The sequence below is a fragment of the Myotis myotis genome, unplaced genomic scaffold, assembly GCF_014108235.1.
Source record: "Myotis myotis isolate mMyoMyo1 unplaced genomic scaffold, mMyoMyo1.p scaffold_m19_p_3, whole genome shotgun sequence".
Lineage (NCBI taxonomy): Eukaryota > Metazoa > Chordata > Mammalia > Chiroptera > Vespertilionidae > Myotis > Myotis myotis.
Window position 1 is genome coordinate 197629973 of NW_023416335.1, and position 26855 is coordinate 197656827.

Genomic DNA, 26855 nt, shown 5'->3' on the forward strand with positions numbered 1-26855 from the left:
ATAGAAGGGAAGAGTTATAAAGAAGGTAGAACTTCAAGAAACAAGTAAGCAGCAGTGAATGTAACTATGAGTTTGAAGAACTGAAAATTAAAGAATGATAAGGATGATAATATATTCTTTCGAATACCACTTTATACTTTATTTGGTACTTTAACATCATTGTCACTTAATTTCAAGTATAAAGATTACAAAAAGGTAAGTTATATACAATGTCAGATAAAAATCACATGATCATTTTAATAGATACAGAAAAAGCACTTGACCAAATACATCCTTTCAGGATAAAAATGTTCAACAACTTGGTTAGAGAAGAAACATACCTCAATATAATAAAGCTCACATATGAAAAACCCACAGCTGACATCATATTCAACAATGAAAGGTTGAAAACTTTTCCTCTAAGAACAGGAATATGACAAGGATGTCCACCTTCACCACTTCTATTCAACATAGTACTGGAAGGCCTAGCCAGAACAACTAGGCAAGAGAAAGAAATAAATGCATCCAAATCAGAAATGCATCCAAGAAGTAAAATTATCTTTGCAGATGATATGCTCTCATACCGGCACAGGCAAACGTAGGTTTCCAGATGTGAGTATGTAAAAGTTTATTCCTATATTATTATTTACTTACTAATTATTGTATTATTTATTTGAATTGTCTCCTTTTCTTTTTCTTCTTATTGTTATTATTTTGTATCTATCCTTACTTGTGACTTAGCTCTTAGGTAATGATGGCTGGTAATTTAACTTGTCTTTTCCCAAACGAACAACTGTAAACCTACTTTTTCACCCCTGTATATAGAAAATCCTAGACTCCACCAAAAAACTGTTAGAACTAATCAACAAAATCAGTAAAGTTGCAGGATATAAAACCAACATACATAAATCAGTTGTGTTTCTATACATTAACAATGAAAAAGATAATAATCCTATTCACAATAGCCTAACACACACACATACACACACACACTAGGGACCCAATGCATGAAGATTCGTGCACGGGGGGCAGGGAGGGGTGTGGAGGGGGGTCCCTCAGCCCAATCTGCACCCTCTCCAATCTGGAAGCCCTCAGGGGAGCCCTCCCCAATCTGGGAGTTTCCGTCTGTCTTTGCAATCATATGAGCGAATTGTCTGAGACCCCCCAACCCAGTTTGGTTTGTTGCTCACAGAATAATAGAGGCTTTCTTTTTTCTTTGCTTCATTGGTGGAGATTTCCTGGAAGTTTTAGGATATCTTCCCTTTAATTTTCCCTAGACATTCTGACTTTACTTATGTCTCTCACCTTTGCTTTCCCTCCATCCCCCACCGCAACAGTTAACTTGCTCCAGGCTCACTTTGCTCTAGTGCAGGGATCCTCAAACTTTTTAAACAGGAGGCCAGTTCACTGTTCCTCAGACCGTTGGAGGGCCGGACTATAGTTTAAAAAAAAAACTATGAACAAATTCCTATGCATACTGCACATATCTTATTTTGAAGTAAAAAAACAAATGTTTTCGGCGGGCCACATGTGGCCCGCAGGCCGTAGTTTGAGGACCCCTGCTCTAGTGTCTAGGAGATCTGTCTGCCACCAGAACTACGATTCCCAGCATTCCTGGTGCTCCCAGCACTGGGAGCAACCGAGGGAGCCATGGCCTCCCAAGCCTCTGGTTCTCCTACTCTGCTCTCCACCCGGTGACCAAGGGAGCCACGTCCCTCCAAGCTGCTGGCTCTCCCACTCTGCTCTCTGCCCAGTGCCTATGTATGCAAATTAACCCACCATCTTTGTTGGGTTAATTTGCATACTCACTCCTGATTGGCTGGTGAGCATAGCGAAGGGATGGTCAATTTACATGTTTTTCTTTTATCATATAGGATCTACACACACACACACACACATACATACATACTTAGGAATAAATTTAACCAAGGAGGTGAAACATCTGTACAGTGAAACCTACAAGACTTTGGTGAAAGATATTGAAGGCACAAACAAATGGAACAATTTGTGTTCATGGATTATAAGAATTAATATTAAAAGTTGCATACTACCCAATGCCATCTACTAGTATAGATTCAATGCAATCCCTAGCAAAATTCCAATAGCATTTTCACAGAAATAGAAAAAATATCCTTAAAAGATAAATTATTTTGCCTTGATGACCCATTAAATTTGCATCCAGGGGAGCGCAAAAGAAAGGCAAAGGCAAATTAGGGTCAAATCATTGGAATCTAAGATCAATAGTCTGTGTGGGCAAAATGAAAATGGATCTGAGTAGTTGACTATCTATGAAGTCAACATTTTAAAAATATTCTAGTGCAGTGTGCACAAACTATGAAGCATAAGCATGACCTAGGGAGTTTATTAGTCTGGTTCTGTAGAAGAAGGTGAGGCTTTTTAGGCACTCTATTTTTCAGATGAGAAATATAAAGATCAGAGTAGTATTTATCTAGGGAGAACTGGGATCCAAACAAGTCTGTTTGACTTTAAAATTCCTGTTCTCTATAATGTCATTCTGAGTTACAACTACTGTATATGTTTTGAAAAAATTAGTATAATTCTTTAATGGGGGGAGTGTCAGTAACTTGGTAAGGATGGTAATAGTGACTATGACAATAAAGATACATTAAATATTTAGAAAAGAGGCTCAAAGCTAGGAAAGAGTAGGATTATAGGGCAAAAAAATGTTCTTCCAGGCTGGAATAGATTTATTTCTGCAACACAGAATGGATGATTATAGTAAAAAAAATATCATGGCGATGTTTGTCTTATTTATTTTGGGGCAAGCTATTTCCACTTTACTGGTTCATTATCTTTTTCCATTGCAGAGCTTTTCATTCCCCATCAAATTCATATTCTTGGCTACCTCATTCTTTCTCCAAATTAAGACTTTTTTATCATTATTAATTATTTGATAGCAGAGCCTGACAGCTAGCAACTAAATGGAACTGTTGTGAAACTGTAAGCCACCAAAATATTTGAGCTTTAAAAAGCATAGATGGTTGAAATAAAAATTCTGGCAAAGGAAAGTGAAAATAAAACTAGAAATAATTGCCTGGCTGGTTTTCTCAATGGTTGAGCGTCAATCTATGAACCAGGTCGATTCCTGATCAGAGCACATGCCAGGGTTATGGGCTCAATCCCTATTGGAGGGCATGCAGGAGGCAGCCAATCAAATGTAGCATGCAGCTGAGTGTTGTCAAAATTTAACTTCATCATTATCTGGAAAGTGAGGTTAGAAGAACATTGAATTATTATTAAAATTATTTTAAAAAACACATTAAAATTAGCTCCTGCCAAGCTGGTGTGGTTCAGTGGTTGAGGGTCAACCTATGAGGTCACAGTTGACTAATTTTTTAAAATTAGCTCCTAAGAGTAAAGTATAACTTGTCAGGGACATCATAATAGTTGAGGTCTTCTGTTAGGAAGATTTAAGTTCAAGTCAGAGATTTTAGAGAGATCAGAGAGAATGAAAATATCAAAACAAAAACTGGCTGGTGTCATATCTGCAAACTAGATAAAATAATAACTTCCCAAACTTCAAAAAAAATTCAAATACTTAAAAGTTTAAACACTTTGCTCATAATATTAAGAGGCATTTTAGTGTGAAACACAGTTTAAGAACATGCAAACAATAATACTGTACATCAGCTGGACACATCATAATCAGCAAGAATCACTAATAATCGGGGGAAACCAGGGTGCCGGCTTAAGCCTATTTCTTATGATTAACTGAAAAAAAACAAACAAACAAACAAAAAAAAACCCAACAGCCTGGTTCAAAATAGCCAATCTCAACTTGTACAGAAAGAAAACAGATACATTTTAAAAATATTTATCACAAAATATTGAAGAATTTGAAAACTATTAATGTGAGACATATGTTCCTATATTCTCATAGTAGATTCCCATTATATATGTTATCAGGAATCAAACATAGTGTTTGTAATATAAGATTTCCTTGATATTACTGAAAGAACTGTATTGCTACCTAAGAAATATATAACTTGACCTGTTCTTCTGAAATTAGAATGACTCCATTTTAGAACTCTTCCCTTAGGTCTGCATCTAAATTCAGGTACCAAACAGACTTTTTGATGTCCATGGCCTAGCATACCTATTCAACAAATGTTTATTAAGCTTGCGAGTGAGGAACTATGCTAAGGATAAACACACAGAGAGATCAATATATCCCCTGACATCAAGGAGCTTACCATAAAACCAAAAACAAAAATTCATGCATAAATAATACAGAACAGACTATGAAAATATGCAATGATTTTTAAATAAAATGTAATATTTGATCCCAATTGTTGGATCTAAATAGGAAGATCAGCATGGCCTGTGTGGCTCAGTGGCTGAGTATAAACCTATAACCAAGAGGTCACAGTTTGATTCCCAGTCAGGGCACATGCCCAAGTTGCTGGCTCAATCCCCAGTAGTGGGGGTGCAGGAGGCAGCCGATCAATGATTCTCTCTCATCATTGATGTTTCTATCTCTCCCTCTCCCTTCCTCTCTAAAATCAATAAAAAATATTAAAAAAAAAAATATATATATATATATATGATCAAAAAGGGTTTTGTAAAGAATTTTTTTCAATAGTAGAGACAATAGGGAAAAGAACTATATATAGATTAAGCTCTGTGAACCATTACAGGACATTTGGTCCTGTCTACAATGTCGAGACATCTGGTCTATGACAAAAGGTCCTTGATATTTAATCCTGTCCAAACGTCCACACTCAGAAGACCTTTCTGCATGAACAACTCCCCCTATTAAATCTCTCCCATTTTATATTTATGCCACTGAATTTTTAGGAATCCAAATACAGGATTTTGTTCTAACTCCCACTGAGTTCTGTGTTTTTACTTTGAGCCAAGAATCTCAGTTTATTGAGATATTTTTCATGTAAGTTGTTATTTGCCATGTTTGCAATTCCTCCCTAACATCTGACAAACCTGACAAGAATATATGATTGTCTTTTACAAAGTAAAATATTTACTAAGACCAATCCAAGAACAGAGTATTTAGCATTTCACTTGAGAAATCCCTAACATGTAGACACTGAGTGATTATTGAAAGTCCTCATGTGTAACTTCCAATCTCATACTCTTAACTGCTAGACTAAATTCTTCCCTAAGAAACATAGTTGATTCTCCATGCTTGATGAGAAAAACCTGTCCTTGGACTCTGTAATTCATCTCCAAATAATTAATCATGTGTTTCCATGAAAATGGTGTGATTACAGCAATGGTTTATGTGCACCTTTACATGCAGTGTTTGTCTTTTTATGCATTTATTCATTCAATGAATTTCCATGAGAGACGACTACATGCAAGGCACTGTGTAGGCAGATGTGATTACAGAGATCAATCAAATATAGATTCTACCATCAAGGAGTCTGTAAGAAGTAATATAAAAATGTGTATAACTACAAGGGAAAGCAGAACAAAGAGATGTGTCATGAAAGTAAAATCAATTGTATTATAAGTTCAGAAGAATGACTTTTTATCTCAAGGATCCTCCCAGAGTCACTACAGATACAAAAAATTTTTTCAGGTGACAGAAGGGACAAGAATTTTACCATACAGATTCTGGATTTTTCCTTGCATGTACATATATAGGGTTAAAGATATTTGTTTTAAAATATTAATGTAAGTCATCAGAATCTACACATTCTCTAAACTGTGGAAAAATCTGTCAGGACAATCCAAAACTGGGCCTAGTACACCGCAGCCTTGAGTCGCCACTTCCAAAAAATGTGTGCAACTATGTAAGACATGAATTATTGAAGTTAGAATATTCTCTGAACACTATCTTCCCAATAAGACAATAGTTACCACGGCTTAAGACTTGGCTCCACTATAAAACACACACACACACACCAACAACAGCAACAACAACAACTCATATCCTAAAGAATCAGTTATAATCCTTTAAGAAGAACTTTCTGCTTATGTTACAGAAAATCCATTTCCAAAGTGTTCTGAATCTTATGGGAATTGGATGGGAAAGCTATTGCAGTCTCTCACAATTCTGAAATTGATGCACTCTTGATTTTAAGCTCTAGAAATTGTGTTGAATGGCTCTGAAAGTAAACTTTGTTTCAGAAACACCATCTGAATTTTAGACATTTGATTCTACTGACCTTTAAGACTTGAATTCTGGTACCAAATTAAGTATATTTTCCGATAGAGACTCCCCACTCCCTGCCCCCCAACTCCCAAGAGTATTCTCAAGCAGTTTATCGAAGCTTGGTATAAAAACTGAGACATTGAATCTGGAAATCTTGAAATATTCAAGGAAAAGACCTCACACTTATGAAAGTTTACATGTAATTTAAGATTTTTGCATTGAAAAAGGAAGTGAAATAACAGAAAAGAGGTGTACTGGCTGAATAAAATTGCCCAAAACCTACAATTGCACAACCACTTTCAAACAACAATTCTTAGATGCTGCTTGTTTCTAGGTTTTTTTCCCCCTCAGGAGAAAAAATATATAATGCATTTTATCCCTGAAGCTTCCTGTCTATTTCTTGGAGACATAGACTAATGAGACAATAATGCTTTTTCTATTTTAAATATTTTTTAAAATTTACCTTTATTGTACTACAGATGTCCCCTTTGTGTTTTTTTTTTCCCCATTGACCCCCTCCACCCAGCACCTACCCCTCCCAGGCCTTCACCACACTATTGTTTCTATTTTAAATTTTTAAAACATGTTCTCCTGAAGCCTAGATTCTGATACCTGTTCTAATGATCTTTATGTTACCATCAAATTTCTCTATATCATGGTGTGTTCACGTTTAAGAGTTGTGCACAGCATTTATACACATAGAGGGGAAAACTGAATATATGAGTTGGGAAAATAAGTGAAGAACATAAATTTTTTCAGATTGTTTTATATTCTTCCCAAAACCTAAATTTCCTATGTTAAAAAAAAGTGAAGATATTTATATTTCTTCAAAATTTACATTCTAGATTATATAATCTCTTAATTCAATTTAGGAAATGGCTCCACATGCACATTATAAAAGCTTTTAAAAGAGACTAACTTTTGAATTAAAATTTATGCAAGAGAAAATGTAATTATAACTTGAGCTGGTTTTCATATTAAATGCAAAATTTTTAATCAAATACATTCAACCACAATAAGAATTTAATTTTTAATTCACTTATATTGGTAAAATTTTTCAAACTACCACCTTAAGGCTAATTTTATATTTTAATAAACCAAAAACCTCCAATTCAAAAATAAAGTTCTTACATAAGATGACTGATTTTGTATTTTAAATTACTGAATTAGAGTGCCCTCTATTGGAAGAAAAAGGCAATAAAAGCTAAACTGAACTAAGAATAGTTAAAATAGTTGCAAAATTCAAGCCACATCATTAATATATAATACATTTATTAATAATATGAATGCTACACAACACATTTCCTTACATTTTAATTCCTTCTAAGTTACTTTTGGATTTGTCATATTACAATGAAAAGTGGTATGTTTCATATCATCTAAAATTAAATTTTAACTGAACCTAAATGCCTGTCCTTCAGCCAGTAATGTGAATAAACCAACAAAAATGTTCACATTTAACATTCTGATATAATAGAAATAATTTTAATTTAGGACTATGACTGAATGGTAGTTGGAATTTGCTTGATGAGAACTTTAAAATGTGCCTAACTCAAGAGAGTTTTAGAGCTCTTTCCCTGGGGAGTAGAAATCGGCCAGATTCTAGGTCTATACAATTTAGTCCACCTCTGAGAGTCTATAATTGTGTGCTGTTATCAAGACCTCAGCTCAAACTCAGCACCTCAGGCCTGAATTACCTCAGCAGGGACCTGGCAGATTTGGAGTCCTCTAGACCAACAGTGTGAATGTTAGAAGAAGCTCTTTAAAAGAAGAATGCTTAGAGCAGGGGTGGGCAAACTTTTTGACTCGAGGGCCACAATGGGTTCTTAAACTGGACCGGAGGGCCGGAACAAAAGCATGGATGGAGTGTTTGTGTGAACTAATATAAATTCAAAGTAAACATCATTACATAAAAGGGTACGGTCTCTCTTTTTTTAGTTTTATTCATTTCAAACAGGCCGGATCCGGCCTGTGGGCCGTAGTTTGCCCACGGCTGGCTTAGAGCCACCCAAAACATTCTGCTTTAGTTGGTCTGACATGGTATATGAGGGCCTCCGTGTTTCTAGAAGCCTCATCGGATAAGTCTACTGCATAACCACTGCTGAGATTCACTGAGCTTCTCCCCAGAACATCTGACATTCAGTTACCATTTTCATCTTCCCCAAATCTCATTTTCATGAGAGAACTCTCCTTTTCAAGTGTTTATTCTCCTCAGCATCAATATTAAACTTCTGACTAGCTTTCCAAATATAATTATCTGGCCCTAGCAAAATATTGTCTGGTAAGGGGTATGGCTCCAGCCCAGACTGTCTGTGTTCAAATCCTGGCTCTGCTACTTACCATGTATGCTTGGGAAAATCATAAAAGTTCTCTGTGCCTCTGTTTTCTCATCTGTGAAATGGGAAAAATAAGTCTACCTATCTCATAGGATTATTGTGAAGATCAAACCAGTTAATATAAATAAAGGGCTCCCTAAGTGTAAGGTATTAATATAACTCATGCAAATTTGTTTCCCATTACTTTCTCAAATCAACTCTCATGGAAAACTACTCTCCTTAAATTAGATGCTACGTCTCACCTCTGTACTATCTCTGCAGGCTGGAATCCTCTCCCATTTATTCATTCATTCTAATACAAGTACAAGGCACATCTCCTCTTCCACCAGGACCCAGTTTAGTTTCTCCCTACCTCCATGAAGTCTTCAATGAATGCCATTAAATTGTCACTAATCTCTTCCTTCTTAAAAAAAAAAAATCCTTTGGCCACAGTATAGTTTATTATGAGAAATATAAGACATTGGGTCTGAGTTTGAATCCTGAATCTGCCACTTGCTGAGTCATTTCCCAAGTCTATAACTCACTTAGGACCACTATGAGGATCAAAGTGACTTAAATCATCGAAAGCGTTAGAATAGCAAACAGCAAGCATCTAATAAATGTAGCTCTTATATAGCCGTTGCTTTATTGGTATATGTTAGCATTGCCTACACACTGTGACTAGAGACTCCTTGGAAAAAGTATTTTTAATTCCTTGAAGTCAGGCACTGTCTCTCATTATTGCTATTATAAATCCTACTAGAGGCCTGGCACATGAAATTCATGCATGGGTAGGGTCCCTAGGCCTGGCCAGCGATCAGGGTTGATCTGTGGGGAGACCAGCAGGGTGATCGGGGCTCCTGCTCACACCCATCTTGGCCAGCCTGGCACCGCCTGCTCGCTGGCCCCGACCCCCGCCACCACTGCCAGTCGCCTCTCTCTGCAGGGTGACTGGCAGGGCTGGCCTGGTGCCGCCCGCCCAGCCCCTGCCACAGCCACCAGTTGGAGCCTGCAGGCTGGGGGCAGCTCCTATGTTGAGCGTCTGCCTCCTGGTGGCCAGTGCACGTCATAGCGACCAGTTGTTCTGCCTTTTGTCTATTTGCATATTACGCTTTTATTATATAGGATAGCTCACAATGTAGAGATGACTTATAGGTGATCTATAAGTACTTGGTTAAATTGATGCATAATTTGAGAGTATAATTCATAACAAAACTCTGAAAAAAACATTTTTGATGAATGGAAACAAATATTCAAACAAAACAGGGAATGAACCCAAACAAAACACAGGCTGCAGACAAGGGTAAAAATAATTTGATTACATTTTCAACATTCAATAACAAGTTCTACCACATTTATCTTCTGAAAGGCCACTTCCATTGATGTCTTACCTGCCCAAAATCCTTTAGATTTTTCCTCATTCCCTACGAAATAAATATCAAAATTCTCAGCATGACATTCAAAATCATCCATGGCCTGACCTCTACCTATCCTTCTATACCTACCCCCTTTTCCCCCCATCTCCTCTCTTTATAAACTCTACTAGTGGCCCGGTGCACAAAAATTTGTGCACTTGGGGTGGGGGGGGAGTGTCCCTCAGCCCGGCCTGCACCCTCTCTGGGACCCCTGGAAGGGTGTCCTACTGCCAGTTTACAGGGATCGGGCCTAAACTGGCAGTCGGACATCCCTCTCACAATCTGGGACTGCCGGCTCCTAACCACTCACCTGCCTGCCTGCCTAATTGCCCCTAACCCAGGGGTGGGCAAACTTTTTGACTCGAGGGCCACAACGGGTTCTTAAACTGGACTCAGAAGAAGGAGCTGCAGCCGTGTTTCCCGACGTTGCCATGTTAACACTGCTGCTGGTGAAGGAGCGGAGGGGAGAGGAAGAGAACCCTTCGCTCTTTTGGCTCCCCGAGCCGGATAGAACAGCCGAACGGGCCGGATCTGGCCCGCGGGCCGTAGTTTTCCCTCGGCTGCCCTAACCACTCTGCCTGCCAGCCTGCTTGCCCCCAATTTCCCCCCGCCACCAGCCTACTCGCCCCCAAATGCCTCCCTGCCAGCCTGATCACCTCCTACTGCCTCCTGTACCAGTGTGCTCACCCCAACTACCCCCCCTGCCGGCCTGCTTGCCCCTAACTGCCCCCCCCCCCGCTGGCCTTCTTGCCCCCAACTGCCCCCCTGCTGGCCTACTCACTCCAAGTGGCTCCATCTTCTATTCCATTTGTGTCCTTTCCACCCCTAAGTTAATGCCGTGTCCTTAATATGTGGTTATGAGATGTCTCTGTGACTGAGCTGGGAAACCTTTTACGTTTCTCTTTCCTTTCCTTTCATCTCAGGATAACTGAGCTCTGCGGTTTGTGTGGGACCAAAGGCCCTGGGCATACAATGATAGCCCTCTGAACTCATTTTATTCTTTATTGTATTATTTGATTCCTGGGGCTGAATTAAACATGAAAACAGAAGAAAATATACCCTTAGATATAGAATCTGAGTCATTACCTGGAGATTTCTGTGGGAGTTAACACTGAGGCATGAGACACATGTGTTTATTGGTCAGTTTCCTCAACTATGGAATGAAGGTTGATCCTGCCCCTCAGATCCTTGGGAGGTTGGATATGATGCATCCAGAGGGATTAACTGGCAGCTCAGAGAATAAGATCAGAAGTCAACAGACACTTGTTTCCTTCACCCAGACAGAGTTAGAAAAACACAACTCCTTTTATCATAACAGCAGCCAGGGCCATGCCTGTGGGAGGAGGAGCAGGGAACCAGGGCTTCCCCCTTGCTCCTTCCCCGCCCTCCCGCCCTCCATCCCTGCACTGGTCCAGCTGCTATGCTATGGTGGAACCCCTCAACTCAGGCTCTGGCCCCGCCCATGTCACAGGGAGGAGCATGCGCAGTTTCTTGCAGACACAGAAGCAGCTGTGGAATAGGGAGGTGGCGGTTATTCCCCTGAGCAGGCGCTGATGTCCTTGTTGAAGTCTCCACTCTGGAGCCTGTGAGTCCTGGGAGGCTGCGCAGTGGAGGCACCACATTCCTTTCAGTAGAAACTGAAGATGGATAGGAGCCTGCCGGCTGAGGGGAAGGACCAGGAGTTCTGCCTTGCGCCCATACCCAATCCACAGTCCCGCTTTGCTGGTCGAGCCTCCTGAGCCCAACGCTGATGACCAGGGTGCACACGGGACAGGCTGCACAGGGGTCGGGGGCCCCTGCCATCGCCGCGTTCCCTCTGAGCCCCGCACTCTTGGCCCCCACCATCCCCTCGTTCCCTCTGAGCCCCCCTCGATGGCCAGGCTGCACACGGGGCGGGCTGCACACAGGGTGGGGGGCCCCCTGCCATCGCTGTGTTTCCTCTGAGCCCCAGGGCCGCCTTTGCCCTGACACCCGGCTCTTAGCTGCCACCTGGGTTTCCGATCACGGTCAGGTGGCTTCTTCCATCCTTCCGCTTTCGCCTCCCAGCATTGTGCCTACATATGCAAATTAACCGCCATCTTTGTTGGCAGTTAATTTGCATATCATCCTGATTAGCCAATGGGAAGCGTAGCGGAGGTACGGTTAATTACCCTTTTTGTCTTTTATTAGATAGGATTATTCCAAATAAAACAGAACTCCTTGCTCTTATTCATCTGTTCCTTCTGCTTTTCTGCCTCATGTAAAGTTTAATATTTAAAATGGCAGTATTTTTAAGGAACAAAATATAAAGGTTTGTCACAGAAACAAAGAGCGATTGCTTATATGAAAGTATGAACTTGAATTTGAAGAATTTCAATTTATGCGCATTAATTTCTCTCATGCTACTATCACAATACAGTCTTTGGCTTACAGGGGGCGGGGAGGGGGGGGTTGGGCAGGACTGGCCATCGTTTCCTCAAATTATGTCACCCCAGCAATGCCAGATGCCCTTCCATCACTATCTAAAAGCTACAAATGTGAATGAGCATGGTCTCCAAAGACAGTGTGCAGACCACAGGGGGCACAGATTACCCACTAAGTAAAAGAATAAAATTAGAGCTTCTATTGACACTTATTCTTTATCCTCCTCCCTCGAGTTTCTTTTGTAGTATATTACTCATAATTTACATCATATATTCTTAGGATACTAGTAGATATATATATATATAATTTATAAATAAATGCATTTGGGATGTTTGCTCAAAATCTGTTTGCTACTATGGTACATACAGTAAGAAAAGTTTAAGAAAGGAACTGGTCTAGTAAATGAGGGCTTTCCAAAAGTCTGTGGGTTTAAACATAGAGGGTCAGAAACAGCAAATTTATATAAATCTTTAGGGACAGATATAAAAACCTAAACACCATGGATTGTTAATGCAGAAAAAAATGTGGTCTCATTTCTAACCTATTTCAAGAAAATATTGAAATGTAATTGCTTTGTAATTTGAAGACAGCATATACCTTTTTACATTTTTAAACAGGGAATTTTCTCCTGACATTAAGGTTACTATCATAAATATTTCATTAATATAAATTCTTTTGGTAAAACCAACAAATATTTACTTCTGTGCATATATAATTAATCATCATCATTCATAAAGACCTTCTATTGGAGCCAACAGTGTGATGTTTTACAAAAGACAGTGCAGAAAACAAACAAACAAAAGCAAAAGCAGGCTATGTGGTAAAACCAGCTGTGGACCTTCCAGACTAAGAGCTGCTACCTGAGAAAGCATCACAGCTCACATTAACTAACTAAATGAAGTAAATAGTCTCATACCAGTCATGATACTTAGCTATTTATTTTTGTTTTCATAAATCACATGGCATCCCTTTAATACAATCCACTCCAATGGCTTTAGAAGAAAATGTTTCTAAAACAAATTAAGTTATAAAAGTATCATCACAATATATTTCCTTTAATGCCAGTGCATCCTATAAATCCTTCCTCTATAGGACACAAAATAGATACGCAAATCTTAATTTTAAACTGCTTGATTCTCACCGTTTTTCTTGCTGTTGTGCTAATACAAAAATCCAACTCAGCAAGCATCTGTAACTCATGATTCAGAGTCTAAGCTTGCAGGTTACAGGCAGAGCCCTTGGGATTATAAAAACATGGAGGTCCAACTTCCCACCATGTCTCTCTCCTACAATGACATGCGGGGTGACCATACCCACAGGGCTCTGGCTTTCTTCTTCAAGACGGAGTCAGACTCAGTTCACAGACAACATGGGGAAGAAAGACAAAAGGAAACCAGTATCCTCACACCCAATAAAACTAAAAGGACATAATCAAAGAAACTATGAAACTACGAATGTCTAACAGTAAGGAGATCATCACAAACTACAAGTGATTTATCTAGCATCCCTTCCCCTCCACACGCAGTGAGAATAAAACACCAGTGAACATGAGGGAAAAGTAATAGGCAGCCTGACCTTTGACACTGGCCGAGTCGGCAGGTAAGGTAATGCACAAGCCCATGCCTCTTCGGCACACACTGAACTGGAAAAGACAGGCGAATTGGCTTCTTGCCCCCCTTACTTACTACACTCTGGCTTCCATTTTTCCCAAGTTCTTCCTCTGAAATCTTGCTCAAATTATCTAAGTAGTGGTCTGATATTGTGTGGCACAAGTCTTCAAAAGAATAATCCTTTTCTTGGCAGAGTTTTATTTCATCCAAGAGTTTTGATAATTCTCCAGTCACAGTTTCACCTGTTAAGGGAACAGTAGATTTTTTTCAAAGTTCCAAGAAAGGTCACTGATAACACTTAATGTTAGATAATAGAAATATGAGTTGTTATGGTAATAGAACTCAAAATATGGCAAACAAGGTCAAGTACTCAGAAACTATTCTGCTAAAAACAAGATACTAAACTATAAATAGTACAAGAATATTAAAAGACAATGAGAAATTCTAATTTTGCCTATAATTATTATTTTTCAAAATGGAAGTAAGTATTGAAGGTTCACATATACATGGTACATAAAATATCTGGAATTATGATTCCTAAAGCTTCATTTATTATAGCATTTAATTTTCTACACTCTTTTATCAGCATTACACTTCACTGACAGAATTCACTCAACAATTCATTAGCAAATTTAAAATTATACTAGGAACCTACTTCCTAAGTTTAATAAAAATAAATAGAACATATTAAAACAAGTAATTAATAAATTAGAGTTATGATATGTGATATTAAGGGAAGACTCAGAAGAAATAGGTAAATAATATGCAGCATCTGTCAAAACATTGATATTTGTAGGTTGCATACAAATATTCATTTTTCTAATCATTCTAAGAATGGCACTTTATACTGATAATTTATTCTGGGGGGAAAAAAATCCAGTAGTTACAATCCAGAGATCAGTATTTTTTATTCTGCATTAAAAATTCATTTGAGGAAAAAATAACCTACTATGAAATATCCACTCCATGTAAACTTCATGGCAGCAGGGATTGCTCTCTACCTTGTTCATCCCTGAACCTCAGGACCAAGAGTAGGGCCTGACAAATAGCAGGAACTCAATAAATGCTGGTTGAATACACAGATAAAATATGGAGGATAAGGTAGAACTTATTAGACTTGAAATTTTCACAAGGCTTAGCAATTTTGTACAGATAGGACAAATTTGTACCTAAAAGTCCAGTACATCATTTCAAGGATTTATAATTAGCTACTCACTTTTGGTCTTTTGGGAAGGAGATTCAAGAGGAGATGAAAGGTGTGTTTCCTGTGTTGTACATTCCTGCACATGTGCTTCAAGGACTGCTGGTCTTCCCATGCCTTCTAAATACTCTGTGTATAAGTATTAAAATTACATATTTGAATTCATTTATTTTAAAATCTTTAACTAAACTTTATGCTTTACCTCTGGTGATCATTTTCCATGTCTTTCCTCATATCTTAAATACATCCTAAGTTTTTATAAGAACTTCATAAAGCCAAAAAAAAAAAACCCAAAGAACTTCACGGTGAGCTATTAACTTAAAGCTTTTAATGAGAACAAAAAAAGATATTTTGAAAGAGACTTATGGAACATTTTTCTGAAAACTAAACTTAACCTATTCTTTCCTTAAAAATAACTTCACCTGTTGAAAACACAATAACATCCGTGGTTTCCTTAAATGTATTCTACCAAAAGATTTAAAACTCAGAAAGATGCTTTGAATAGACTTGATTCCTAAGCAGGAATGTCAAATTCATTTGGATACAACCACCAGTCAAGTCACATAAATGAATGAAGTGGGATAAGTTTATGATAAAATGGTGTTGTCATCTAGTAAGATAAACATAATTGTATATTAAACTTTATTTCTACAAAGCAATAATGTTCTTTCTCATTATTCTTGGAGCAATGTCCCACACTCAATCTCTCTCTCATTTTTCTAACTTTAATGAAGACGTATTAGTAATAGCAGCTAAAATGAACATTTTGCTTACTATGTACCCAGCAATGTTCTAAGTATTTAATATGAGTTAACTCAATCCTCACAAAACTACAACTCAGGCACTATTACAATCTCAGTTTTAAAGATGACAACTAGAGGACAAGGACTTTAACTTGGCGACGTTCATACAGCTAATAAGTGGCAGAGCCAAACAGACACAGGACAAGAAAACATCTCACTTTTGAACATAAAGAAAACAGCACCTCAATGTAGGGAAAATGTCCACAAATATCACCAGTGTCATGAAAGAACAGAGAGCATACAGACCATGAGTAGCTAGAGAGCAGGTACACTTACCTAAAGTTAGGCTTCAATGAAGGAAAATGAAAGCCTGCATTTGTTAAAAGCTCTGGAGTTTTAACTAAAATCCTAGATTTTTAAATGTTGAAAGCTAATTCAATTTTTTTAACGGCAACAGTGTGAGCTAAAAATCTGTGATCTAAACAAAATGTATCTGCTATCTCCCCCAAGCATGCGGCTCCCAGTTTGTGGTTAGGATTAAATGAATAGATCCCTCCCTATGGGGATCTTTTACTTGCATTTCTTTATTCAGAAGAAACCTTTAAAAAAAAATCCAGTTAAGAAAGTTTGTGCTCTCTCGCCAGCCACTTATGTCCTCATATCAGCCAAAGAGTTTTTACCTAAGGGCAATTCTACTAGGCACATTCTACTAGGAAAAGAAAGCAACCTATAGGCTTCTATGCTTAAAAGTTTTGACTCATGCAGTAATTATGAAAAGTTAATTTCTCCTGGGGACACAAATAGTAATTTTATCTACTATCAATTGGCTTTATTGCTATAACAAACTTTTTCATAAGATTTAAAATGCACCAGTGAGCCCAGCCGGTGTGGCTCAGTGGCTGAGTGTCGACCTATGTACCAGGAGGTCACGGTTCCATTCCTAGTCAGGGCATATGCCTGGGTTGTGGGCTCAATCCCCGGTGTAGGGTGTGCAGGAGGCAGCCGATCAATGATTCTCTCTCCTCATTAATGCTTCTATCTGTCTCCCTCTCCCTTCCTCTCTGGGGAAAAAAAAAAAAAAAAAGATGCACCAGTGACTTGAAATCCAGGAATATAAAGAATATAGAACGTGTTCACGTTCTAAAGTTTTCCAATTATTTCAAAAATTCAAAGGTGCCCCATATATCCTATCACAAATTGGCATACCTAATGAATCATGATCATTTAAAAGAACAGTTAATCCTCTATAATAACATTTTATTTAAGTTGAACTAATGCGGCATCTTATAAAAATTGTCTGTAATTCTGTCATGCTCCCTTTTTAGTGTATATTTATTTTGCTTTTTCCAAAAAAAAACACTATGCACAAGTCTCAGTGGTGTGTTTTTTTAATCTCAGAGCCAAAAACCCAACATGAAATACAAATCACCTAGAGGGGGAAGACTTATAAAAGTGCTGCGTACTACTTTGATGTTTTAGCTTTGATTCGACTCAATTTTAATTTGAATTGATATGAAGAGCCACTCTTGTATTCTCTGATTTATCTCTACATGCACTTGACTTAAAATTAACTTCGTTATTAACAAGGAAATTGTAGGGGCCTGAACTTCCGTGAGAGGTTTTGGAAATTTGGAGAGAAGAGAGCATAATGACCTCCTGTAGAGTATCTATTCTCCTTACCTCTCTTTGGCCCCTGTTGACCCTACATATCTCCTGCTCACTTGGTTGTAATTCACTTATCTCCCTGCAGGACAAAGCCTCCCAACTGATAATCCAATGAAGCCCGTCCAGCCTCCCTCCTCAATTGCATTTGCAGCCAATCCGTAACAATTATAGGGACTAATCGCAGCTGTATAGTGTCTGAGCTGACTGGAATGGAGAGAACAAACCTCTGGGTTTTTAAGAAAACATGCTACATGCCAGGCCTAGCACCAAGCAGAAAGGGAGAGCATTTAAATCTAAATTCTTTTAATATTGTTGTTGTTTTTATTGACTTCAGAGAGAGGAAGGGAGAGGCGTAGAATCATCAATGATGAGAGAGAATCATTGATCCCCTGCCCCCTGCACACCCCTCACTGGGGATCTAGCATGTGCCCTCCTGGTTCAGGGGTTGATGCTCAACTACCAAGCCACACCAGTCAGTCTAAATCTAAATTTTTCATAAAAGTTTTCAATCAAACCGGGACGTACGTAATCCTACAAACAAAGAAGCAGTACCTAAATGGTTGTCAAATAACAGCAACTAACTACAAAAGTATTCAAGTGGCCTTTATCAAAAACAGAGCTGGCAAGATGGAACTACTGGCACTGCTGGATTAGGGGAAATAATCTACATGCCATTTTACTGTAGTTAACCCGGCACTTATGCACCAACTCTACTGCTCCGAGCAGAACATGCGAGTTTGGGCAAGTCCCTTAGACTCTCAGAACTTCACAACAATGACATCTGACTTACCCTCGCAGGTTAAAGAAATAAGGCAAGATAACAGAAATCCCTGAACTCTTTAAGGATTACTCAAATGTGATATAATACTTAATTACCCTCACTGTATAATCTTATACCTTCCAGCTCATAACTATACATTTAATATCTGTGTTTAAAAGAGACTAATATCAAGTGCACGAAAAAATATCTTAGCTTTTCTTAAAACACTGAGTAGCTTAAAAACCAAAATAAAGCATTACAAAGAATTTTATTTAGTTTAAAAGTCTACTAGAAAAAAAATTGCAAAGAAGAAGTTCATTCAAAGGTAAACATTAACTCAAACCCCCAGGGAAAACGAGGACGGTTTTCATTGAATCTTAACTTTAAGGCACACTCATCCATCATCAATACTGTTTACCTTGTAGGAGTGTTGCAATCTGGAGAGATTTCTGAGATGGATGTTCTTTCAGAATGTCTAAGACAGTTCTCCCTAAGCTATCCTTTATATTGGCATCAATTCCTGAAAGAAAAAGAAAACCCCACTAGATATACAACATTGGAGTGACCAGAAGACACTGTTAATATATAACTATTCTAACTTCAAACATATACATACACACTAAGCACGTTTAAAAAGTCATTTTTTAATAAAGTTACATGTGCACACCTACACATGCAAGATTTTAGTAAAACAGAAGGCGACGACTGCTACCAAATATTAGGAATAATCTTGATAATGAATTAACTCTTAAGAACTTTTTTCGGATTATAGCTATTTTAAATTGTAAACTAAATGGTACAAGCTGAAAATATTAATTTAGAATGTGAATTCCTAAAGTATAATGGTCATGTGATTTATATAGTCTGTGTGTCATAAAAATATTTTTAAATTATACTATTGTACCATGTGAGTAATATAAGAACAGTCTTAAAATACTTGAATAGTCACGAAAGTGGAAAGAGTATGATTATTTAGAACTCTTGTCCAAATACCAAAGTCAAATATTTCATACATTACAATCAATGTTAGCAACACTCATCGTCTGCATGGTGAGCAAACTTGCTGAAGTGCATAATTAAAAACCGTTGGAATTATTTTAATTCCGAAAATACATATTGCACTAAAGAACTTACTGTAATGTAGCAAATAGCTTCCGCCACCCTAAAAAAGTTTATAAATTTCCAAACATCTAAAGACAAGCAGAGCCACTTTACAGAATCTGGCCTCAAATGGTAGTTCATCATAGTAAGATTATATATTGTCTTCTATTATTTTTTCAGTTGTGTAGGGTTGTGTGACTAGCACACATTTAATTGATTGCCTCAACACATTTAATATATCACTGTGTCAAGTTCAATATACATGAAATTTTAACTTTGCATAAACACAATCAAAATGCCATAGTCTGCCAACGTTTTACACTTTTTTTTTTTTTACAGAGGAAAATAAAAGCATGAGATATACCCATAACACAAAAGACTCATCAATTGTTTCAAAGTATGAATTGGTACTCATGCCTTTTGATCCTGAAAAGAAATAATCCCTCCTCTGTACCAATTTTATTTCATTTTGATCACAATATGCCCACGAAGACAAATAAACCTACTTTGTTCCTTCAAAGCATTCCCCCTAAAAGGTCCCCTTTAAATCACTGCAGCTGACAAACAACAGCAACTCAGTTGATTAAAAAAAACCAGAAGGAGAATTTGCCTTAAGGACAGAGAACTCTAATTGCTGTTTACCACAGTTCACAGTATGAAAAGCGAGGGAAATATTCTGTTCTTTAATAAACAAAGCAATTGTCATAAATTCACAGGATCCTTCCTCTTGTGGAAAGCAGAGATTTCCTTTTCCTTTAGGAAGTTGCTCTAGTATATTTTACTGTGACTTAAATGTACATCATTCTAATTTCCAAGAGCTTTTTACTAAAACATCCACCAAGTGAAAGAAGGTACACATTTATATCAATTTTATCTAAACACTGAGGCTCAATTCTGCATGATGTGAATATAAAACTGCAATTTGGAGGGAAGATAAGAAGAAAGGGTGATTATGTAAAAAATAAATAAATAAATTGTTTTCTTTTACTCCTGAAATAAAAAATAGTATGTGCTAAGCCCTGACCGGTTTGGCTCAGTGGATGGAGCATCGGCCTGCGGACTGAGGGGTCCCAGGTTGGATTCCGATCGGGGGCATGTACCTTGGTTGCTGGCACATCCCCAGTGGGGGGTGTGCAGGAGGCAGCTGATCGATGTTTCTCTCTCATCGATGTTTCTGACTCTCTATCTGTCTCCCTCCCTCTCTGTAAAAAATCAATAAAATATGTATATTTTTAAAAATACTATGTGGTAGAATAAGCTCCATGGGGACTCATGATAGTTACCTGTTTCTAATAGAACTCTCACAACATCCACCTTTCCAAACAAAGCTGCTTCATGAAGTGCACTCCCCTTTTCTGTCTGGAAAAAAAAAAGAATCAGAAAAAGAAACACAGTTGCATTAGGAATGATTACAGTTTTAAAAAATTGTGTCATTTTATATATTCATACATATTCTCTGTAATATCAGCACTTCTCTTTTTTCTTTTAATATATATATATATATACACACACACACACATACATATATATATATTTTATTGATTTCAGAAAGGAAGGAAGAGGGACAGAGAGATAGAATAGGGGTATTGGAGATCAAGCCTACAACCCGGGCATGTGCTCTAACTGGGAATCAAACCTGTGACCTTCTGATTGAGGCTCAACCACTGAGCCAAGCTGGCTGGGCTCAGCACTTCTTGAGAGAAAGATAGTGTAAAGAAGACATTCCAGCCCTAACCAGTTTGCCTCAGTGGATAGAGCATCGGCCTGAGGACTGAAGGGTCCCAGGCTTGATTCTGGTCAAGGGCATGTACCTTGGTTGCAGCCACATCCCCAGTAGGGGGTGTGCAGGAGACAGCTGATTGGTGTTTCTCTCTCATCGATGTTTCTAACTCTCTATCCCTCTCCCTCTCCCTTCCTCTCTGTAAAAAATCAATAAAATATATTTTTAAAAAAAGAAGACATTCCAGTCTCACCCATTATCCCAGGCAACATCTAGTCAGTCCCTGACACAGAGCCACTTAAGTGACTTACAACTGACTCCAGAAGAATGAGAGAACCTTGCCAAGATGGAAGAACTACCCAGATGAGCTCAGACTAAACCACCAACCCCAATATTATGAGCTAAGTACACAGTTACGGTGTGAAGCCATTCAGCTTGGGCATAGTTTGTTATGCAGCAATAGCTTACTAATACACAGGGGAGAAGATCACAACCTGACGGGAACCAGAAGAGTCTCTAAAAGATAAGAATGCTACCACTGACTTGGGAGCCAAAAAACAGTCAGAAAAGAATAAAATTGTTTTTTAAAAGTTTTGGTAACTTGAGACAGATAATAAAAGCAGGTTACTCTTTCCTTGTGGAGAAACAAAATATATCCTAATGTTACCCATCCTTCAAAGCTCAACTCAAACCACTTCTCCAAAAAGCTTATTTCCGATAGCCTTAGGTACAATGGTCTTTCCTTCATTAGTTATGTACATACAGCCCATTGTTGTGAAAACATGCCTGGACTTTAATCAGTAAGTCTAAATTCACATTCTGGGTGTATCAGCTATGTGTATCAGCTATGATCCTTTGGCAAGTTTCTTAAATCTTTGAATCTGATTGCTCATATCTTAACTGGAAGTTAACAGCTCTCATTCCCTCAGGACAGATGTGGAGAACTGGATTCTAAATGTGGTGACATATTAAACACAAAGTACATACTCAAAATGTTCAAGTGCATTTATTTCATTCATTCACTCGTTCAACTTTGATGGATCCCTCATGTGTGCTAGTTACTAGAACAAAAGAAACAATTACTAAGGTACCACACACAACTGCCATCTAAGAATAATTTTTCATGTATATAGCCCTCAAATTAGAATGAGGTTAGAGATCATGCCTTATATCTCTACATACTTCCCAAAAGTGTGTGACAGGGTGCCTTGAACTTAGTAGTTACAAAAATACTTGCAGACAATTTGACTAATCAAAAAATGGTACGATTTCTACATATAATGTTTTTTTTCTTTTTTTCAATATATATATATACTAGAGGCCCAGTGCACGGATTCCTACACCGGTGGGGTCCCTCGGTGTGGCCTGCAGAGATCGGGCCAAAACAGGCAGTCCAACGCTATCTGCCACTCCTGCGCATCCTGGCCCCGCTGTGTCTGCCACCACCACCACTCGGTAGGCTGGCTGCTGCTCTACTGCGGTCTCTGAGTTGAGGCAGCCAGCCATGAGCCCTGTGTCTGGTGCCCGTTGGTCAGCAGAGCGGCGCTCCCACTGTGGGAGCACACTGACCACCAGGGGGCAGTTCCTGCTTTGAGCGTCTGCCCCCTGGTGGTCAGTGCACATCATAGCAAACAGTTGTTTAGGGTTTTATATATATACTAGAGGCCCGGTGCACAAAAATTTGTGCACTCGGGGGGGTGGGGGGTCCCCTCAGCCCGGCCTGTGCCCTCTTGCAGTCTGGGACCCCTCGGGAGATAACGACCTATTAGCTTAGGCCTGCTCCCAGGTGGCAGAGGGCAGGCCCAATCCCTAGGTGCAGCCCCTGGTCGGGCTCAGAGCAGGGCCGATCAGGGGGTTGGGGCACCGCCCCCTGTCATGCACAGAGCAGGGCAGATTGGGAGGTTGCGATGCCACCCTCAGTCATGCTCAGGGTAGGGCCACCGCCCCATCACACTCAAAGCAGGGTCGATGGGGAGGTTGCGGCGCCACCCCGTCACGCACAGAGCAGGGCCAATCAGGGGGGTGGGGCACTGCCCCCTGTCACACACAGAGCAGGGCCCATCAGGGGGGTTGGGGCTCCATACCCTGTCACACACAGAGCAGGGCCCATCAAGGGGTTGGGAGCTCCCCCCGTCAAGCACAGAGCAGGGTGGATCAGGGGGTTGGGGCGCCGCCCTCTATCACCCACAGAGCAGGGCCAATCAGGGGGTTGGGGCGCCGTCACTCTCACACTCAGGGCAGGGCCGATGGGGAGGTTATGGCTCTATCCCATCAAACACAGAGCAGGGCCGATCAGGGGGTTGGGGCGCTGCACCCTGTCACACACAGAGCAGGGCCCATCAGGGGGTTGGGGCGCTGCACCCTGTCACACCCAGAGCCGCAGGACGATCAGGGGGTTGGGGAGCTCCCCCCATCAGGCACAGAGCAGGGCTGATCAGGGGGTTGCGGCGCCTTCCCGTCACGAACAGAGCAGGGCGGATAGGGAGGTTGTGGCCCCGCCCCCTGTCACACACAGAGCCGCAGGGCAATCAGGGGGTTTGGGCGCTGCCCCCTGTCACACTGATCCCAGTGGCGGGAGGCCTCTCAGCTCCGCTGATTCCGGTGCTGGGAGGCATATTACCCTTTTACTATATAGGATAGAGGCCTGCTGCACGGGTGGAGGCTGGCTGGTTTGCCCTGAAGGGTGTCCTGGATCAGGGTGGGGGTCCCCACTGGGGTGCCTGGCCAGTCTGGGTGAGGGGCTGAGGGATGTTTTCAGGCTGGTGGGTGACTAAAGCTCCCAACTGCTCCTTTTTTTCTTTTTTTTTTTATTCTGGGCCAGCTTTAGCTTTGAGGCTTGGCTCCAGCTCTGAGGCCTCTGCTACTGAAAGCAGGTATCTGGTTTGTTTGGGTTCTATAATCGAAACACTGTAACAACTCCAGCTCTGAGATCCCGGCTGGCTGAAAGCAGGTTTCTGGGGTTTTGTTTAGCTTCTATATTTGTAACAATGTTTCAAACTGCAAGCTCAGAGGCTGGCAAGGCAGGCGGGGAACGTTGGTTTCCTCCGTCACTGAAGCAAGCAAGCCTCATGTTCACTTCAAGCTGCCTGGCTGCCGGCCGCCATCTTGGCTGGCAGTTAATTTGCATATCTCACTGATTAGTCAATGGGAAGGGTAGCGGATGTACGCTAATTACCATGTTTCTCTTTTATTAGATAGGTCTAGAGGCCCAGTGCACAAAAATTTATTCACTCGGGAGGGGGGTCCCTCAGCCTGGCCTGTGCCCTCTCACAGTCTGGGACCCCTCGGGGGATGACCATCTGCTGGCTTAGGCCCACTCTCCGGGGGATTGGGCCTAAGCTGGCAGTCAGACATCCCTCTGGCAGCCCAGCAGTCCTCGGGGGATATCCACTTGCCACCAGGGAGCAGGCCTAAGCTAAGGTCGGACATCCTTAGCGCTGCTGAGGAGGCAGGAGATGCTCCCACCACCACTGCTGTACTGGCAGCCGTCAGCCTGGCTTGTGGTTGAGCAGAGCTCCCACTGTGAGAGCGCACTGACCGCCAGGGGGCAGCTCCTGCATTGAGCATCTGCCCCCTGGTGGTCAGTGTGTGTCATAGTGACCAGTCATTCCCAGTCATTCTGCTATTAGGGTCAGTTTGCATATTACCCTTTTATTATATAGGATAGAGGCCTGGTGCATGGGTGGAGGCTGGCTGGTTTGCCCTGAAGGGTGTCCCGGATCAGGGTGGGGGTCCCGCTGGAGTGCCTGGCCAGCCTGGGTGATGGGCCAATGGCTGTTTGCAAGCTGGTTAAGCCCCCCCCAGTGGGGACCCTCACCCCATGGAGGTTTGGCCAGTCTGGGTGAGGGGCTGATGGCTGTTTGCAGGCTGGCCACACCCCCTTTAGGGTGAGGGACCCCCACTGGGGTGCCTGGCCTGTCTGGGTGAGGGGCTGAGGGCTGTTTTCAGGCTGGCCAAGGCCCACGGCGACGGAAGCTCCGAGCTTCTCCATTTTTTTTTCTTTTCTTATTCTGAGATTTATTTACCTTCTATAATTGAAACTTTGTAGCCTTGAGTGGAGCTCAGAGCTGGCTTCGGCAGGTGGGAAGCTTGGCTTCCTCCATCACTGGAGCAACCAAGCCTCCTGCTCACTCCAGCTCCGTGGCTGCTGGCTGCCATCTTGGTTGGGTTACTTTGCATATAGTCGCTCTGCTTGGCTGGTGGGCATGGCTTAAGGTGTAGTGAAGGTACGGTCAATTTGCATGTTTGTCGTTTATTATATTAGATTTTTTTTTTTTTTAAATTTCCGAAAGGAAGGAGAGGAAGAGGGAGAAAGAAACATCAATGATGAGAGAGAATCATTGATCAACTGTATCCTGCATACCCCCTAAGGGGGATACAGCCAGCAACCCAGGTATGTGCCCTGACCAAAATGGAACTGTGACCTCCTGGCTCATAGGTGGATGCTCAACCACTGAGCCACGCTGGCTGGGCTCTATATATAACCTATAACATCTGCATCCCAAAGCAACACTATAGAGCACCATCACTTTTAAAGCCCAGCTAACAGAAGACTCACCTGACAGCTCACATCCATTCCTGCTTCCAACAGCACCTGAACGACTGCTTTGTGGCCGTTGCGTGCGGCGAGGTGTAGCGGAGTGTGCTTGCGAGTGTTGCAGCTCATTAAGTTAGGGTGCGCGCTGATGATCATTTTGACTACTCTCAGCCGTCCGTAAAGCGCCGCCAGGTCCAAAGGTGTTTCCAGCTTGCTGTTCCTGATGGTGGGATCCGTGAGCTCATCCAGGAGAACGGCCACGACTTCTGAGTGTCCGTATTGAGCTGCACAGTGTAGGGCAGTTTCATTCTCATTGTTCTGTTAACACAGACGCATAAAACGCACGTTTTCAGAAACTCAATTCCTTATCAAAATGTAAACTCCGTCATCTAAAACCTCAGATGCTTTGAAAATATGTTTAAGATTTATCTATTTTGATAAGTATTCCTAATAGAATTTTATATCTGATAAAAGTATGCATCATTGATTGCATCAAAAATATCACATTTGATTTTTATCACTTCAATAGGGAAAAAAATCTAACTTTTCCCTACATTATTTATTCCAATTTCCAAGAGTGATAAATGGTTTAGCCATGTTAGTCAGCGGCCCTGCTGGGCCCAGATGGTCGGTGTTTCAGTGTGATCTGCACTGTGCATCGCGCCTCCATGACATTTGTTAATGAGAGAGATTAATAACAATTATAACACACTTTCAATAGCCTGGCTTTCCAAAAGACAAATGAGTTCGTCAATTCTTTTTTTTTTTTAAGTACACTGATGCTATCTCAACAGAACTTCTTTTTTTAAAAAAAAAAGTATATATTTTTTATTGATTTCTGAGAGGAAGGGAGAGGGAGAGCAAGATAGAAGCATCAATGATGAGAGAGAATCATTGATCGGCTGCCTCCTGCATTCCCCCTATCGGGGATCGAGCCTGCAAGCCAGGCATGTGCCCTGACTGGGAATCAAACCCTGACCTCCTGGTTCATGGGTCAAAGCTCAACTCCTGAGCCACACCGGTCAGGTGTGGCTTCTTTATATGCTTAGTTTAGGACTTCTGTTCAGCTAGTCCTCAGATGGTTCACCAGGTTGGCTGTTCTGTATTTAGCTATAAATTTGATGTGGTCATGGGAGGAGGAGAGCACAGCATCCACCTACTCTGCTATCTTGACTGGCATCCCCCACTAATCAGTAAATTCTTGATAATGAAAGATTTACAGAGAGGTCTCCCAAATTAAGTTTCATTTTATTTTCCATATAAGAGAATG

The 26855-nt window shown here is 40.6% G+C and overlaps 1 protein-coding gene across 4 annotated transcripts in view; it reads right to left on the reverse strand.

Moving 5' to 3' along the window:
- ANKS1B (ankyrin repeat and sterile alpha motif domain containing 1B) overlaps window positions 1-26855 on the reverse strand; it is an 839347-nt gene that overhangs the window by 690651 nt on the left and 121841 nt on the right. For all 4 annotated transcript variants that reach the window (XM_036299864.1, XM_036299863.1, XM_036299862.1 and 1 more), the window contains exons 4-8: window positions 25607-25903; window positions 20612-20687; window positions 18646-18747; window positions 15075-15188; window positions 13934-14100 (exon numbers count right to left, since the gene is read on the reverse strand). In XM_036299864.1, coding sequence (XP_036155757.1) covers window positions 13934-14100; window positions 15075-15188; window positions 18646-18747; window positions 20612-20687; window positions 25607-25903 — 756 coding nt within the window. The remainder of the gene's footprint in view (window positions 1-13933; window positions 14101-15074; window positions 15189-18645; window positions 18748-20611; window positions 20688-25606; window positions 25904-26855) is intronic.